The 17,203-nt window shown below is 38.4% G+C and overlaps 1 protein-coding gene across 1 annotated transcript; it reads right to left on the reverse strand.

The window, feature by feature from the left end:
• Positions 1-832: 832 nt before the first annotated feature.
• LOC121520206 (uncharacterized protein DKFZp434B061-like) lies at positions 833-12,027 on the reverse strand. Its single transcript, XM_041803578.1, has 5 exons — positions 11,973-12,027; positions 11,776-11,869; positions 8,040-8,742; positions 2,960-3,119; positions 833-1,017 (listed from the first exon to the last, which is right to left on the reverse strand). The coding sequence occupies exons 1-5, from the start codon at positions 12,025-12,027 to the stop codon at positions 833-835; spliced, it is 1,197 nt and encodes a 398-aa protein (XP_041659512.1).
• Positions 12,028-17,203: the final 5,176 nt, after the last annotated feature.

The raw sequence follows: 17,203 nt of genomic DNA on the forward strand, positions 1-17,203 counted from the left end.
GGTTGAACATAAAATTAACATTGCCAACAGGACAGTCTTAACGCTGCTCATCCACTTTTTTAGAAGCTCTAGTTGTTGAAATTAAATTCACCATTCAAATCCTCAATTGACATTTTTTCAAATCTGTATACAAACACTTTTAACCAAGTAACTAGCTACCTGACTACTTATGACAATATATATTTTTTCAATTGGTGCAAAAACATTACTTGAGAATGGAGGAAAAGGCAAATATACAAAACTTTGTGCATAATTTTATAGGAGAACACAGGACCTACGGATCCTACAATGCACTGTAATTCCTTTAAGACACTGTTAAGCTAGTTTTTAAAACTTTCAAACCATGCACATTTTATTCTAAACTTAGATTTGTAGTGGTTAGATTTTAAATCTTTTAATGCTGTAATATATTGTAGATGGCATATATACACACATATATATATATATATATATATAGAGAGAGAGAGAGAGAGAGAGAGAGAGAGAGAGTCATACTACTAAAGTAGCATGTACTTTTTGTTATCAACAGCAGTTAGTCCTCTTTCATAGGCATGGTAGACATTTCTATGGTTACAGCAGAATCACCAATTAGACGCAAGTGTGGCATTCTAGGATTGTGGGTGATGCAATAGCTTTGGGGTTAGACACAAAATAAACTATTTCTTGGAAAGAGGTTGTCTTACAAACTTTTGTCTTCTACAGAAGCATAGTCCATCGTTTTACCCCAAGACAGCTCATAGTAAGCTGGATATTTCTGACATTATGGCTAATGATAAAATCCACCATGGAGTAAATGATGAGACCTTTACTTCCAGAATGACATTGTTGATCTCTATTGGATTTGTGTCTCATCTTGAGATTGGAGGGCCTGTGTTTCACCCCTTTTGGTGAACTCCCTCTGTGCTCTCACGGCCCGGTTGCCCCCTCTGTCCCGAGCTCCTGTAAACCATTTTGAGAGAGCCTTCTCCGCATCCTTCTGGTTTAGGTCCTTTGTAAGGATGTTCTTCTTCAGTGCTCCTAGAAATAAATGAATAAAGTGTCAACTTAATTATTCTAGCTTGTTTTACCATTTTGTAACATACTCATGGCAGGCGACCAATTATCTATTTTCTTTTAAAAAATTACAGAGCAATAGACAAAAGGCAACTGAAAGGAATCCAGTAAATGAAGTTCAAGACATGCCTCATGATATTGAATACAACAATTACCATCTGAAATCACAATGACATCATAGGGTACCCTATAAAGTCCTCCATTTTTAAATTTCCTAAGTTTAAGCAATTCAACGCAAGTCATTAAATCCATGAAAAAATGCATTCAAAGTAGGAGATCAGCTAAAAATTGATCTTTGGTGACACAAAAAACTAGAATGTTAGTGCTGGACTGATGGATATTCCAAATCCATATTTCTATGATGTTCAAACAAGGAAATATTTTCGTCAGTATATTTCAAATCACTTTAAGTACTTATAGTGCAGTAATGGTTGTTTTACATTTAAATTAATTAAACAATTTGGCTAATTAAGTTAGTTCAAAGACTATATACAATGTCACTTAAAGTAAAGACTGAAATTGAAGGACTTACTATTGATAAAAACTTGATATTACAAACTAAATATTTTTTAGTTGTTAGACTGCAACTAGCTGAGGGTCAACAAGACTAGGTTAAAACCTAGTATATGGCTGACTGTATCTATCTGGGATGGCCGTTAAAATGCCTGACTGAATTGTGTGTTCTGGCAGAGTGACTTTTTTATTGGGGTATGTAACTGTGCTGGCCCCTATGTCTGTGGGTTTAGAAATGAAGGATCCTAATTCCTGCTCTGTTCAAAGATCCAGATCATAGGGTTCAGTTCAGCAAGAAAAGACTAGTCTTTCAGCTCCCAAATGGCTCATTCATTCAGTACCACTTTGGCTTTGAAATGAGAAAAAAAGATGCATTTTTTGCACTCAGGATTGATAAAACTGCATGTTGTTTTTATCCCCAAAACTGTCAGACTAAGTCCTTTAATTCTCAAAATAGAAGAAAATTTACATATTGCTTGATATAAACTGTTTTTTAGACAATCAAGCACCAGTTCTATAACTTTTGATATGTTGAATGCTGTACATTTTTATACATAAAGCACAGTGAGCAGTTTCCTATGATTTCCATGTGGTATGCATGTAGCTGGTTTACAAACCTGCCAAGAAGGAAAAAAAAGAAAGCTACAACGGCAACCACTCGGGTCATGACCTGAGTGAAGACTGTTTTTGTTTTAACCCAGCAAAAGTCCATCCTGAAGCCATGGATTATGTAAAATCACTTTTCAAGAGGCCAACAACGTCACCCTTTTGTTTCTGCACATCTACTACAGATCAGATGATTAAATGGGCTTGCACTGCACTGATGCAGCAGTATTTGAGGTGACAGGAGACTTTAATTGCCTGTGCCCCTCCTCTCACCAACTCAAACTAGTGTTCATCTGTAAGGTGAGTTACAACAAAAGGTTTGATGATTTTCACCTTTTATTAAGGAAAAATGTGAGCAAACTGCCATGCAGTGGAAAGAAGTTTAGTTTTTACGATGACATCATAGAGCTGATAGGATGCTCTGTCTTGGTGCCCGGGCAGTTCGCTTCCATTCATACTGACTACAATGAACTGGACTTTGGGCTCAAGTGCAATCGGAGCCGGGACCAGGCCCGTGTGAAAGCCACCTACATTTTTAATAGCTGTCAAAATCAACATTGTAAGGCACTAATCTTGTACAGAGTACTGAATTTCTCAAGTTGCTTGCTCACACAGCAAACTAATTTAGATGGCCAAATGGCTTGATGAAATTACTATCTGGAGTCTGAAAGCCAATTACATTTTGAACATGAACTTCTAACCTCACATTTGAATAATTGTTCAAACCTTGGAAACCTTGGACATAAAATGGCCACCCTATTAAATACTTAATCTTAAAGACAACTACCATAAACAAGATCAAATAGACGTAGCTCCCTGAAGCGTTTCTTCCCATGACGTCCAAAGAGGTTGTATTGCAGTGCAAGGTCAGGTGACATTATAAATGCCATCATTCTTTGGGTTGCGTCATCTATTGAAGAACCTCCAATTTCTCCAACCATGGCGACCTGAGAATACATAGTGAAAGTCACAAAAGAAATTCTATGGTTACTGAACAGTTGGATGATTACTACTACCACCATTTCATGATTCTTCTTTATTACCCTCTCTTACTATTATGCCCCCCCCCCCCAAAAAAAATCCTCCTTTCCCTCTCTCTCTTCCTCTCCATGGGATACAGGTTTATTTTTAAAAATTAATGTCATGAAAAAGTTCATTTTTTGCAATGATTTAATTAAAAGGTTAAACTTAAATATATTCTAGATTCATTTCATACAAAGTGAAACATTAAAAACGTTTTAAAAGTTAATGATTACAGCTTACTGCTTACAAAAATCCACTATCTCAGAATATTAGAATTAGGACCATCACATTATCAAAATTTTAATCCCAATTAATCTCAAAACTTTGATAGTTAACTTGTTATTAATTGCAAATTAATCGCGCCCTTTTTATCCATCCTAAACTTATCATATGATAGTATTTCTGAAGATTTGTATATCCTTGACAATAACAGTGGACAAAAATGCTTTCTTTATGCAAATGTTTGTTCATGACAACAATCCAAGACAATGACAGCTAATATCAAAATCATTTCCAGAGAAAATTTTTCTCTACAGATTACTGGGGGAAGTCAAGTCCCCAGAGAGCACATACATTAAGATGGAAGAGCCTTTTAGTATTTTACTTACAATAATAGCTCTCAAAGAAAGTTCATAAGTGCAGTCCTTTGATGCAAATAGTTTCTGACAGAAAGTCATCCTCCACAATACTATTCAGCCTTCAATCTGTTGCCACCAATTTAGCAAATACTGTAGAAAGTTTATTGCTTTGGTCTGGCTTTGGCTAGGGGGGCCAGCTCTCCATATTGGCAGTGTGCTTGGCCAGTGAGTGGTACAGAGTTTTTAAGAATCTAAGAACTCAGGGTAACTCAGTTCACGTCCACAGTAAGTGCAAATTAATTCAGTCAAATCAGGCTTGATCTGAAAGCTGAAACTGCCAATCAAAATTCTGTCCTTTATCCATTTTTCCTCTCTTGCTCCTAACAACATCACTATGGCAGCACTTCCTGATCTCAAACTACAGGATGGATTGTGGGTACTGGTGTTCAAAATAATCTTTTCCATGATGCATCGTAATGACGACAAAAACAATTCTGCATCAATGTAGAAGCAGCTCATAATTGATGCAGACAAAAGCTGCTCGTCTGTTTTCCCTCTGCTTATTATTACTGAAATAACCTGTTAACCTTTCAAACACATCAGCTTCCAATGCATTTCAATGGTAGTCTATTTCAAACGGTACAGCTTTTCTTGTCCTTGTGCTTGCAGTAGTCCCATGTGACACTACTCAACTAATCAACTACAGTGTTATCAACAGGTTGGTAATAGGAGGCAGAAATGCTGGCCTAACAAATGCAGTCAGGTGCTGTCTACTGACAGGAACAAAGAGAGGCAGTGCAAATAAGGGAGAATTGGTCACTATTTTGCCTCCATGTGGCCCATCCTGGAAATGGTCTTTTTGTTCCGAGTTTGCCTCTGTCTCTAGTGTTTAAATCTAAAATGCAGTCTGATATCCTCTTTTAAGTCTGGATGTTCCTTCAGTGGAGCAGAGCTGCCAGGCTCCACCATGTTTGTTCTTACAGAGATAGGTCACTTACTGCAAGTCCAAGTTGAAACTGTTGTTGTTAAATGACTAAAAATAAAATCAAGTAAATTTGATGAATTATTTTTGACAAAGTTCGATCAGGTCCATGATGTATAATTACACTGAAGATTACAATGTAGTAGTTATAGTCACATTTTCAGATATAGTGCAGACAGTGTGGTCCTTTAATGTTTATCTGTCTGCTGTGTGAGGTGTGTACTAAAGACAGACACCTATGCACTTTAATTAAAAGAAGGAAACCACAGTGTTGATAAAAAGAAACATGCATCATGTTATCCATTATATTATGTACATTATATGTTGTTAATGTTATATTACGCTAACTTTGTAGAAAGTCTACATCAGATGTGAGTTTATTACTCATATCTTTCTAAATGACTGAGGGCCCTGTCATTTCCCTGCTGTAAACGATGGGGCCATGCATAATCTGCGCAGCTGTAAAACCGAGGAATAGGGGCCAATAAAGCACAATGTATGGAGCAATGCAAAGGGATTTTCAAGAAACTGTCGGGTTTGCTCATCTTGAACATAGCACTCCTGATGATCACTACTGTGTGTGGAAGTCTGCCGGGTCTGTAGCAGCAGCAGCGCTCTTCACCTGCAGAGCTCCGCTGCTCTGTACCGGCGGAGGTTTCTATTTGAGAAAGTGATTTTCAGCTTGTATTAACAATGCGCCCAGATATCCAAAATGAGATGATTGGGCATGCAATTTATACCTTGAATCATAGTCTAAACACTTTTAGAAGCAAGTGCAGGTCAACTTGGGCTGCGTGTTGGCGCAAGTCTGAGACTGGGAGCGCATGGAGCCAAAAGGAGAGGGAAAAGGCATCTATTAAAAGATAGATCTCATTATGGATCAATGTTATGGATCAATTTCTGATTTTCAAAACGAGAATTGATCTGAATAGGAGAATCGATTTTTTTGAACCAGTCCTAACCTCACGTTAGAGTCTAAAAAAAAACTTTAATGACACAGACAATACCTTTCACATTTAGTTCAGGTTTTAAATCCTAACAGTATGATTTGAAGTTCATTTAATCAAATAAGATTTGTGAGTAAGGGAGGGAAAGAGTTTTCTCTGATAAAGATGTAGGGGGAAAGGGGGAAAACCTGACTAAACCTTTATCTATACTTCCAAATATTTAGCCTATTTTATTAGAACTTTTCCAAAAGCTGTAATTTTTCATGAAAATGGTTTATTGTAAATAAGAGATGGGCATTATCTTAATTACTATATTATTATGTAATATAATTCAGTTAAAAGGTGTAACAAAAAAAGTATTTCGTAAAGAAATTCAGATTTGCATTGGAGATTTCTGTTTACCAGACTTCTTAACTCCATTTAAAAAAAGAAGCCATGTGCAGTTCTACTGAAAATGGAGAATGCGCTGGATGAATCTTGATGCATTGTCATTTCAAATCGATTTGTTGGCCTGATTCTTGTAATCAAATCAAATTGTGAGACCAGTCAAGATGTACAGCTCTAGACAAGGGTCATACCAACGCATGTGCGTTACTCGTGCTCAAAACAAACAAACAAACAAACAAACAAACAAACAAACAAAAAAAAAAAGCCATTACAATTGATTTACATTAACTTATTAGCATGTTAATGTTGAATATCAAAAGTCCAATCTCAGGCTTGCCCAAGTCCTTTGAGTAGAGCTCTGTACCTTGACTGGTATCACATTTATAGTTATTATGATGATCAGACCAACAATTCAATCTGATATCCCGATTCATCCAATGCTGCCTTCATGTTCTATAGAACTACACATGGTTACTTTTGATCCATGGAGACAAGCAATTTCTCTACACAATAATCCATTCTTTTTATGTCATTTACCTGAATGATATCATTATATTAATATTCCAATGTAAAGTAAAAGGTTTGCATAAACATACTTACAGCTTTTTGAAGAAGGCATTATTGAAATAAGCTTAATAATATTTGAAATATAAAGATTTAGGTGTATTTCTGCATTTTTAATTAATTTATGTTAAATTATTTTCTAAAATTTTAAAATAAAATTTGTTACATATTAAAATTAAATAGCTTTATTAGGTCCTTCTCCAGGTCCTTCCTCACTCACACATCTTATTTAGTCTTATCGAACTTCAGATTATCCTGTTAGGATTTTAAATTGAGCTGGAAATAAGACCGGCTGCTTCCTGTCATGTTATTTTATACACTCATTAAAAGGATTTTATATGAACTAAAACTATTGTAGCCTTAAAAAATATTATTGGCACATTGTAAGGAAGTGTTGCACTGTTTTGGGATAATGGTGAATCAATCATATCTGGCTACTTGTTCAGTAATTTTTCATGTCACACGTCATGTCTGCTCCACATGTGTGTTTTGTCTCTTATATTTGATATTACTGCATTTAGTGATTGCAATGGTATTGATAAAAATGAGACACAATTGTTTTAATTGTCAATGGGGAAAACAAACAGAGTTCACCCAACCTAGATAACATCTTTTCGCTGTCTTCTTTTCAGAATTCTCAGACTCTGTTTCTCCATGCTCTGCCAAGTGCAGGCCTGCAAAGCGCAAGTATTTTGCACTAGCAAAGTCACAACACAGAAGTTGACTGGTTGAGTAGAGTCAGATGTGACTACTACTACCAAAAGACAAGAAAAGCTGCACCATTTAAAACAGACTACCATTGAAATGCATTGAAAAAAAGCCTTGTTTGAAGGGAAACTGGTCATTATTTGAGCATTTAGAGTAGGCCCAGCTGAAGGGTGAAAATACACCAAGCAGCATCCATCTGCATTGATATGAGCTGGTTCTGCATTGATCTGCATCACAATGCATCTTGAGATTATCAATTTCAATGCCACTACTTTCAAGAATCCACAGTAACCCTTAAACAGTATTCTCTCCTATTTGTGTATCTCATAAAAGCACTGCTTTGTGAAATTATCCTTAAAAAAAATACATCAGATCTTTCAACAGTGTGTGCTTTATGCCTAAAGTAATGTTTAGGAGACTGAGCCCCAATCAGACAATAAATAGGGAGCATTTAACTGGGCCTTTTACTTAAGTTTGTGTGAACAATGGACTAAACTGCTCAAATGGATTTCGTTTTTGCAAAGTTTACCGCTGCAGTATACATGGGTCCTTCGTACAAATGTGAAGCTTCCAATTGATGATATATGCAACCAGCAGCTGATAGATGACTGACAGAGAACCTAGAAGCAAGTGCAAATACAGTAAAAGTTAATAGGATTGGAACTTACAACCCCTGACATGAACTCCAAGTCCGACAGCTTCGTTCATGGCCTGGACATCATCAATAGTTGTTAACGGAAACACTGCTCCTTGTGGTGGTTCAGACATTGTCAAAGCTTCTCTTTGCTTCAACAAAGTGTTAAGCATTTTGCTATGCACTCTCTGTGTGTCCTTCACTTCCTCAAGTAAAGTTATCAATTTTATATACATGGCTTCTCCAAGGCTACTGGCATTGTTAAGATCTGAGGAGGCGCTACTGGCACTGCTCATGCATGAGGTGGCACTTGGGCTTCTCTGAGTTGGGGTGGCACTGGGGCTTCGCAGAGTTGGGGTGGCACTGGGGCTTCGCAGAGTCGAGGTGGCACTCGGGTTTCTCAGAGTCGGGGCGGCACTCAGGCTTCTCAGAGTTGGGGTGGCACTCGGGTCTCTCAGAGTCGGGGTGGCACTCGGGTCTCTCAGAGTCGGGGTGGCACTCGGGTCCCTCAGAGTCGGGGTGGCACTCGGGTCTCCCAGAGTCGGGGTGGCACTATACTCATTTACTCTACATGGTGTACTGGTGCTTCTTGAGCAAACGTGGCTGGTTACTCTCTGGCTTACACTTGGCTTATATGCTTTAAAATGGCTACCAAATTCAATGGGAGGAGAGGGAGGCAATTCATCGTCACCACACGTATCAGATTCCTCTTCACTTGTTTCAAGGGGCAGGGCTTTCATGGATCGCCTACATTAAGATAAAAGAAAAAATAAAAAGTTAAACAAATGTCATCAAGACAGTACTAGGCAGACATACATTGATATAATGCAAATATTGCAGTGCATTCCATCCAAATGGGTTTTTGATCCAATTTGTTGAATTAACAATACTAATTGGCTAGCAGCATTAAAGTACACAGCTGAACAAAGTCAGGTTATGGTAAGAAAATGTGGTCAATTTGTTTCCGATAGGTGTTTCATTTATAGCACAGTGTGATCCACAATTATGAGTCTTAAAGTCTTGTGCCAAATAAAAAAAGCAAATTATTCTTTGTCAGGAGCATTGATAACTTAGAAATCAGTTGAATTATTATACAATGTTTGTCTTTGTCTTTATTATGATGACAGCTGTACTGGAAAAACTGCCTCAAAGTTTTTTCAATAATATTTTAGCCTACAAATTAAGGTTAAGACAAATGACATTAAGATTGTGAGAAATGAAATTAAGGATATGAGAAATTATGTTTTTGAAACACTGTAAATGCGAGAGAAAGAAAGAGACACACACAGACAGAGTACAGCAGTGAACAATAAACATAAAACGTGATAAGAGAAAGTGCTGCCAAAGACAGAGTAGTTATTCAAGGAAATAAGACTTTACTTTCCAATGGCTTCATAGCGGTTACACTGAAGAACTGAGAGACACTGCCACACTTCTGGTAAAATGTGCACTTTTGTTTATTTCTATATAGCACCTTCGGTGTGTTTTTGCATGTGTGTATCTCAAAAGAGCAAAGTGTGTGTCTTTGCCGTCTTCTTTGAGGGACAAGTTACACCAGCAATCGTTGCTTTAACTAATTAAGTAACGTCCCTTTTCCATTTAATTTAAAAGGCACACATTTTAAGATTTTGACAGACTATGAGAGACAGAAAAGTCACATGGTCTTTTTTTTCTAATCATGATCTGACGCTTGACCATAAGCTTCACATCCTGCATAAATCCAACCACAAAATATTTTAAATAACAAACAATTTAAAAATACAGAGAGTGGAATTTCTGCAGAATTTCTTTCTGGATTATATGGATGGTTAATAGGTAATTGAGCTGTATCACATTTTATTTACATTTTATTTTAGTTCACCTTTGATGACTTTTCATTATACGCATAATTTTAGTATCATATAGAAATGGGCTGATGCACATTGTTTTCAGTCCCAATTCAATTGCAACACATCAGTACTGATACCAGATACAACAGATATTTTTTTTAAAATCATATTTAAATCCCAACTGTTTCTGGTGGTATTCTTAGTGTTATAAATTACACAAAGTATTTTAAGATTTAGCAAATGCATCTGGGTCAGTACTTCAGTCTTATCTGGAGGGTGTATGATTTCTCTAAAGTGCCAAAGGTAGGAGCAAATTTAGTGAAAATATATTTTAGAGGATTAGGACATGTATAAGTACCCCAAATTTCAAGACAAGATGGCAAGGTTTTTTGTAGATGAAGAAGAAATACTGTAAATTCTAGAGAAGCCAGTGAAGAGCTTTGGAAGGTGGTACAATGAGGACCTTAATTTTTTCCCCTTCTTATATACAAATAAATTCTAAACTTAAAAAAATAAAATAAAATGCTGGAGATGTTCATAACATTTAGCCCATGACAGAGTCTGTCTTTAATTTCTTCTGGGGAAAAAACATGCCGTTCTCACTGCCCAATCCAAAAATGTGATTGTGTTCATTTTCTGCTCTTTAGAGAGCCACAAATCAATATTAAGGAGACTGTTATTCAACTTAAATGCAGGAAAAAATCTCTCCTTTTGATGATAAGCATGAATTATTGTTTGTTTTACTGATAGTGAAAGAGAGAGGGGGAGAGAGAGAGACGGGGAGAAAGAGAGGGAGAGAGAGAATGTTGCAACTTGAAGTGCTGTCGGTCTACAGTTTGATTTTTGCTTTTAAACGATGTGAAATGGATCAGACCAGACAGTGTAGAGAGATCAAGGAGGGCTAAAAACACTGAGTCATCAGCTCTAGACGCACACTGAAACGGGTAGCTTAACTGTGGTGGAAACGCAAATCCCCTGCTGCACTGGGCTGCCATGCCGAGTCAAGCAGAGAGGCTCCATGTAACGCAAAAGCCCCACGTGTCACTTTCTGGCAAGGGAACGTCACTGTCACTCCCACCTCATCTGGAAAGACCCATCCTTTTCCCCTCCTTCCTCTCAATACCAAACTGCTGACTTTCTGTGCATTTTTTGAAATTTAAGTGGGCAGAGTTACCTTTGACTTTGAAGTTCACTTATACTTTCATTTATCTTTAAAAACATATATATTAAGCAAAGAGGAATAAACAGAATGTTGATCGATGTAGAATTTGAACTTAACCCAGAAATTGAATTAAATATTGCTTATATTATTCACACATTATTATTATTTATTATAATAGTTAATAAATAATCTAATGATTGACAAAGAGTCTGTTATTATGGATAAAAAATTGAACATCCATTAAAGAAAGACTAAAAGCTTTTTGATGTTAAGAACAGCTTAAGGCTAGTACCATTAAAATATTTCGGGTCAGACCAGTAAACAATTCAAAATTAAAGCACAAACTTATAAAGTGAAAAAAATGTTTCACAGATTTAGCCTCTTAATTCCACTCTCAGAGATTGATGTTACTACCTTTAAATGTACAAAATTTACTCACCGTGGACCACATCCCTGGACCCCCCTAGAAAGGTCTGAGCACACATGGTCAGAATGGTATCACCTCTGCCTCACTTTGAGCCAGGAAAAACCATGAACAGTGTGGTTGTCAGGACAATGTGTTGTTCTCTAGTTTTCCATCTATGTATGAGCTTGGTTCAACATGTACTCATTCGGTACATGTCTGTACAGTACAAAGACACATACCTTTACACCCCTAGAAAATATCAAACCCAACGCCCAGGTAACGGGATCAGTCTTGGAGCTGAATCTTTCTATCCCATTCCCCCCCAGCAGCAGAAACCCACCACCACATATAGATTCTGGTCCTGTGGGAAACACTGCACTTACCTTCTCGGTCTTTTCTTTGGTACATCATTGTCTGTTTGAAGATCAGAAGTAGCCTCTGCTCGGGCAAGCTTGCGTCGAGCATCCTCATATGTGTCTGTCAAGTGACAAAAACAAAACAAAAAAAAAACCGTATGGTTACAGCTAAATTGTTACACCTACCCCCTGCCACCCCCCAACAGAAAAAATCATTTTCTTACCTGCATGTCCAAGTGCATGCACACTGCACATGCCCCCCATGAAGCATCTGGTCATTATCGCTGTTTCACTGCCTTGGTGACATTAAGATTGTGGCCTACTGGCCAAAAACAGTCCGTCTTGTCCTCATCAGTGAACCAACATGACGGAATTATCACCACAAGAGCGCTTCCTTCACTTGACACTTCCTCCCTGAACTCCACAATGCTGAAGAGGGGCATGCTGCAAAGTTATTATGAGATAAATCAACAGTCGTATAACTGGGGAAAGGCCACATTTTCATCTTGAGGAAGCAGTATCAGTTCAGGAAGGAAGCAAGCCATGAAGCCTGTCGGAGAGTTGTGTCACCTTTCTGATCCCCATACAAGAATTGTCAACAGAATAACCGTAAAAGCATCCTTGTCAGTCATAAAATTGGCACACAGCATACATTTCTCCAGATGCAAACTCCACTATGTTCTTCACAACAGCAACTTTACCCTCAACATCAAAGCAGTTGTTGCCTTGAGAGCAAGATATTATGTTTCCCTCGTGTATATACCTTTTGTACCATATACAAGGAGGAACGTTTAAGAGGGTAGGACCACAGACATGCAGTGGCTGAGGCTTGTTCCTCATTTCCTTGATCTCTCCTTGAGGACAGCTGGGTTTTTCACCTAAGCGCCGTACAACTTGTTGGACAGGGTTTTGTGGTCTTCTTACCAGCTTCTTTAATGTCCCCAGATAATTTTCGAAAGGGAAACATGAAACACTGTCTAGGGGACCAAACTTTCTTGCATCATCAGCCAGGTGTATTAGAGAGTGGGTGTTGTACACAAGGTGCTCTGTTCCATAAATCTTTGCAAAGTTGGTCACATAACATTTCAATAGTTTTTCTGCATAATCACAGTATTCGCGACACAAAGCTGGGCTAAGTAGAATTCTTATTGCCACAGACAGCAACATAAAGTTCTTGTACAGTCTTGTAGGTAAACGTCCTTTAAGAACCACAGGGCCTGTGTACAACAAAAACTGTCTGAATTCTGTGGCCTTCCACTGACTGTATTCCATGAGTGACCGTGGTTTTCGAGCAAAATTCCTCGGGAGATGTCCTCTGATTAGTTTCAAGTGGCTGGAGATAACTGTGATGGTGGCTGCAGAAATCCGACACCGTAATGGTCCTTTGATCCACAGACTCACAAGTTTTTGAACATTTCCAAGGCAAACTAGATGCATGTAGTCAAGAACAAAGCATGACACCATTCCTATGCCTAGCTCTTGTAGGGGTGAAACACCATGATGATGTTCATCATCTGCCATATTCTCAAACTGTTCATCTGTTCTCAGTGGTGCAGCCAGATCTGGAAATACCTGTTCTCTGTTCGAACTCCATGCTCTGTACAGTGTTCACAGGAGCTTTAACTTGAATGACCCTTGGTACATTTTAAGAAGGCAAGGGCAGGGGCATCACAGATGAAGGCATCAGGAAGTGCAATCTTGTAATGTATTCCGTTGTCATGTAAACCCTCCAGAGTTATATACTTCAGGTCCTGGGTGAAGTCCATCAGGTATTCCGCAACAGAATTAGTCTTTGTAGGACCTGCATACAGGCCAATGATAATAACATTACATCCTGGAATTTCTTTGACTTTACCCAAAAAATATGCCATAACTCCATTTTTGAGTTTTGAAGAAGAGGCAATCCATCAATGTTAACAAAGAGTAAGAGTCTCAACTGAAGGTTGAGATTGCTATGATGCAATTAAATTAGAGCATTTGATACCCCAAAATGATGATAACACTCATCTCCAATGTCTTTGACTTCACATGTTTTTGAAGCTGATAAAAGAGTCCTTGGATCTCTGTGCAAATCTAGGCCACAGTGCACTAAAATTTGTAGTAGTTCTGACAGGGCACTGTGTGAAATGTTGCGACTTGCTGCCCAGTCAGCCAACTTCCTTTTGACATCAGTGCAAAGCTCAGTTTCTTCAATGCAACCGTCAGAATTAAATTCTTCATTGCTCTCATCGGATAACATGTCATGAGCTGATCCTTGCACCTTCATATTCAAAAGCCTGCAAATCCAACACTTCCATATGAATCTGGCTTTCTGGTTCAGCGACGTGGCCTGGATTTGATGGGACACCATTTTTGAGACCGTAATGTTCCAACATCTGCAAGTGCTCTGCAACTCTTGCTTTAATTGCCTCCGCCTGGTCCGTGAGCAACCACAGTAATCCATTTCTGGATCTGTAACAAAGATTTTCAAAGTCAGACATCATTCATGATCATATATGATTCCTGAGAATGTATGGAGTGAGTTTGAGTCCTAAATTATTGAACTCTACTTTTTTTTAATTTAGTTTGTGAGAAAAAAAAGTCACCCATGCAAAAAAAAAAAAAAAAGAAATATTTCTTTACACATGTAAACCATCAGTCTTTAACTTTTTTTCTTAATAGAAAATTCTGGTTACAGTTCCCTTTTCACAGTGATGGGACTTTTAATCTCATCAACAGCATTAGGGCATGCTCCAAGCATTTCTCTGTTGCTCTGCCAAACTTCATGTCATGCAATTCTCAATGACACTTGTGGGTGGGCTCTTTCAGGCATGTGCTCATTGCCTGGTTAACCTTAAATGACAGCCAATGTTAACCTTTTTGCGTGAATCACTGCAAGCTGCTGTACCACTAGACTATGAACCTCATAGTCGAATCAGACTCCACCCACTGTCCTGTGGTGCTGGGATTGTTTATCTCCTCAGATGGCAAGCACATGGCTAGTTATGTATGCATCCATCTAAATTGATGCTTCAAGCAATGCTTTTATTTTGAAATTCCCCCCACACGCCTGTTGACATTTTCCACTTCAAGCAGTGTCTTCAATAAGCTAGCTGAAATCTAGCCTACCGGCAGCAGTGGCTTAAAGTTTTGCAGCTGAAGGAAAGAGGATATCCTCTCCTCTCTCAGCTGTGTGGACATATTTAAGACAGACACTACTGCAGGACTGGTCTCTCCCCTTAGTTTGTCGACTACTTCTACATCTTTATTCGTATGCAACCGCCGTATGAGATCGTTTGCGGATAAAAAAACTCAGCTCATTATGACTGACTTCGTGTGAGAGTTGTCTGATGCTGCAGAGGTCTGAAGGGCTAATTTAGAGCAGAAATATCTGAGAAGTCCACATTGGAGCCCGACCAATTTATCGGGGGGCCGATAAACCGGGCTGATTTTAGCGTTTCATAGATTAATCAACACCGACCAATATGTAGCTGATATTTAACTTTTTTGCTGCATAGGGATTGTCTCTGCTCCTGATGCTCTGTATGTGTCCCTGTTGAACTCAGCCAAAGTGCCAGGCCCCTTCCCCTCAGACGCAGAGTGCCACAGCAGCTCTCCTTCACTCAGTGTTGCCAACTTAGCAACTTAGTCGCTATATTTGGCGACTTTTCAGACAAATCTAGCGATTTTTTCCTGGTGTGACTGGAGCATTTTGGAGACTTTTACATGAAAACACGTATCTTTGTTGCTCTTCTCACTGAGCAGCAGGTGCTGCCTCCCCGTCCCTAAGCACTCATAGGCAGGCCCATCTTCGCGCAGTTCGACTGCAGCAGAGTAGAGGACTAATGCTTGTTTCAGACTGGGATCGTGTTTTGCTGCACGTGTGTGCTGCGCGTTAGGGGGTAAATCACAGTTGCATCCCGATATGATTCGATTTCAATATTTTGGAAAACGATACGATTTTTTGGATATCACAAAATCTGCCACGAAACGATCTCGATTTGATATAAGGCCCAGGATCGATATCTGGCAATTTTTTGCAAAAATTTCACATAGTTACAGAAAAAAAAAAAACAGTTTCTGCAATTTAATTATTTACACGTCTCTGTATTTACAAAAAAACATGTCTTTAACAAAAACAACAAAGATATGATTACCCCTGTTTACCTTTAAATTAGGAACACAACTATGCACATTTGTGTTAAAACATGTTGATTTAAAACAGCAAACATTTTCAGTACCAAACATTTTATTTCCTCACATCCTCAGATCACTCTAAAGCACCAATAGCTATGGACTTTTTCTGCAGCCCTTTATAGTAATGATCAAAATGTGTGGCCTGTGTTCCCATTTGCTCTATATCAGCTCTTCATATTTTACACAGGGGCCTATTAATGTGGCAGAATTTAGTTTATTCACTTTAAGAGATTTAAATGAGGTAAAATATGTGGCATATGATGTTATATAAGGATTCTTTATCATTTTTATTGATTGCAACCTTGATTTTAATAAATTGAAAGGTTAGACAGAATACTAGAGCAAAATTTCATTATGAAAGACGTCCCTGTGATGTGCAGCTTTATAACAAGAGCGAGGGGGTGGGAGTATACAGAGAACAGCTGTCCTGCTTGAAGCACGTTAAGGTTGGACAGCTTATATTTTCATTATAAATCTACATGTAAAAAAAGCGTATGAAGGAGATATGCAGCAGCTGACTTTTTCCACTCTGTGTCTGCTGCAGGCAGCACTTGCGCTACCTCAGCCATAACGGGTGGAGTGTTTTTATCTGTGAATGATCTCTATACATGATCTATACACAGATAAACAAAGGGGAGAGGTCCATCCTGCAGTAGCGTCACACAGGGCGCGAGTTTTCTGCGTATCAGCTGCATCTCCCTGCTCTCAAAGCCCTGTCCTCAAAACGACTTGATTTGGTGTACAGTGGAAATTTATCAGGAACTTTTCAAAATAAAAAAGCATTCTGTACAAGTGAACAGAGTTTCTCTATAGAAATGCTAATGAATGCATAGGCCACAACTTGTCCACAAGAGCGTTTTGGAGTTGTTAGATTGTGTATTTGATGAGTTTGATGAGGGAAAGCAAAAATTCCATCAGCTAACATAGGGTTAGCAGTGCAGCTGGTTTAACGGTCCCCCCAGTTCTAGAAACAGCTTGCACTGGCAACGAAAGGAAACTAACCTATTACCAAGACTATAGGAATTATGGCAATGGACGAATTTGCCAAAATGTTGAAGTATCCCTTTAAGAATTGTGGGGTGCAGCAGAGAAAGGAGACACACAATGTTCATCTCCATATTCAGATAATAATCATACAAAATAAGGGCAAATTGCAGGAAGCTGACTTCCCAGAGGTTTTCATGTAAAAAGGAGTATACTGTGTACATGCCCTTAGCCCAAGGACATGTACACAGTATACTGTTCTCTAATCAAGCATCCGAGTTGTAAAAAGGCTTTC

The sequence above is a fragment of the Cheilinus undulatus genome, linkage group 13 (genome assembly GCF_018320785.1).
Source record: "Cheilinus undulatus linkage group 13, ASM1832078v1, whole genome shotgun sequence".
Lineage (NCBI taxonomy): Eukaryota > Metazoa > Chordata > Actinopteri > Labriformes > Labridae > Cheilinus > Cheilinus undulatus.

Coding starts and splice junctions, on each gene's coding strand:
- LOC121520206 (XM_041803578.1), bottom strand. CDS start 12,027: ATGACCAGATGCTTCATGGGGGGCATGTGCAGTGTGCATGCACTTGGA. Junction 11,870..11,972: donor GCATGCACTTGGACATGCAG/GTAAGAAAATGA, acceptor GTCACTTGACAG/ACACATATGAGGATGCTCGA. Junction 8,743..11,775: donor CCAAAGAAAAGACCGAGAAG/GTAAGTGCAGTG, acceptor ATCTTAATGTAG/GCGATCCATGAAAGCCCTGC.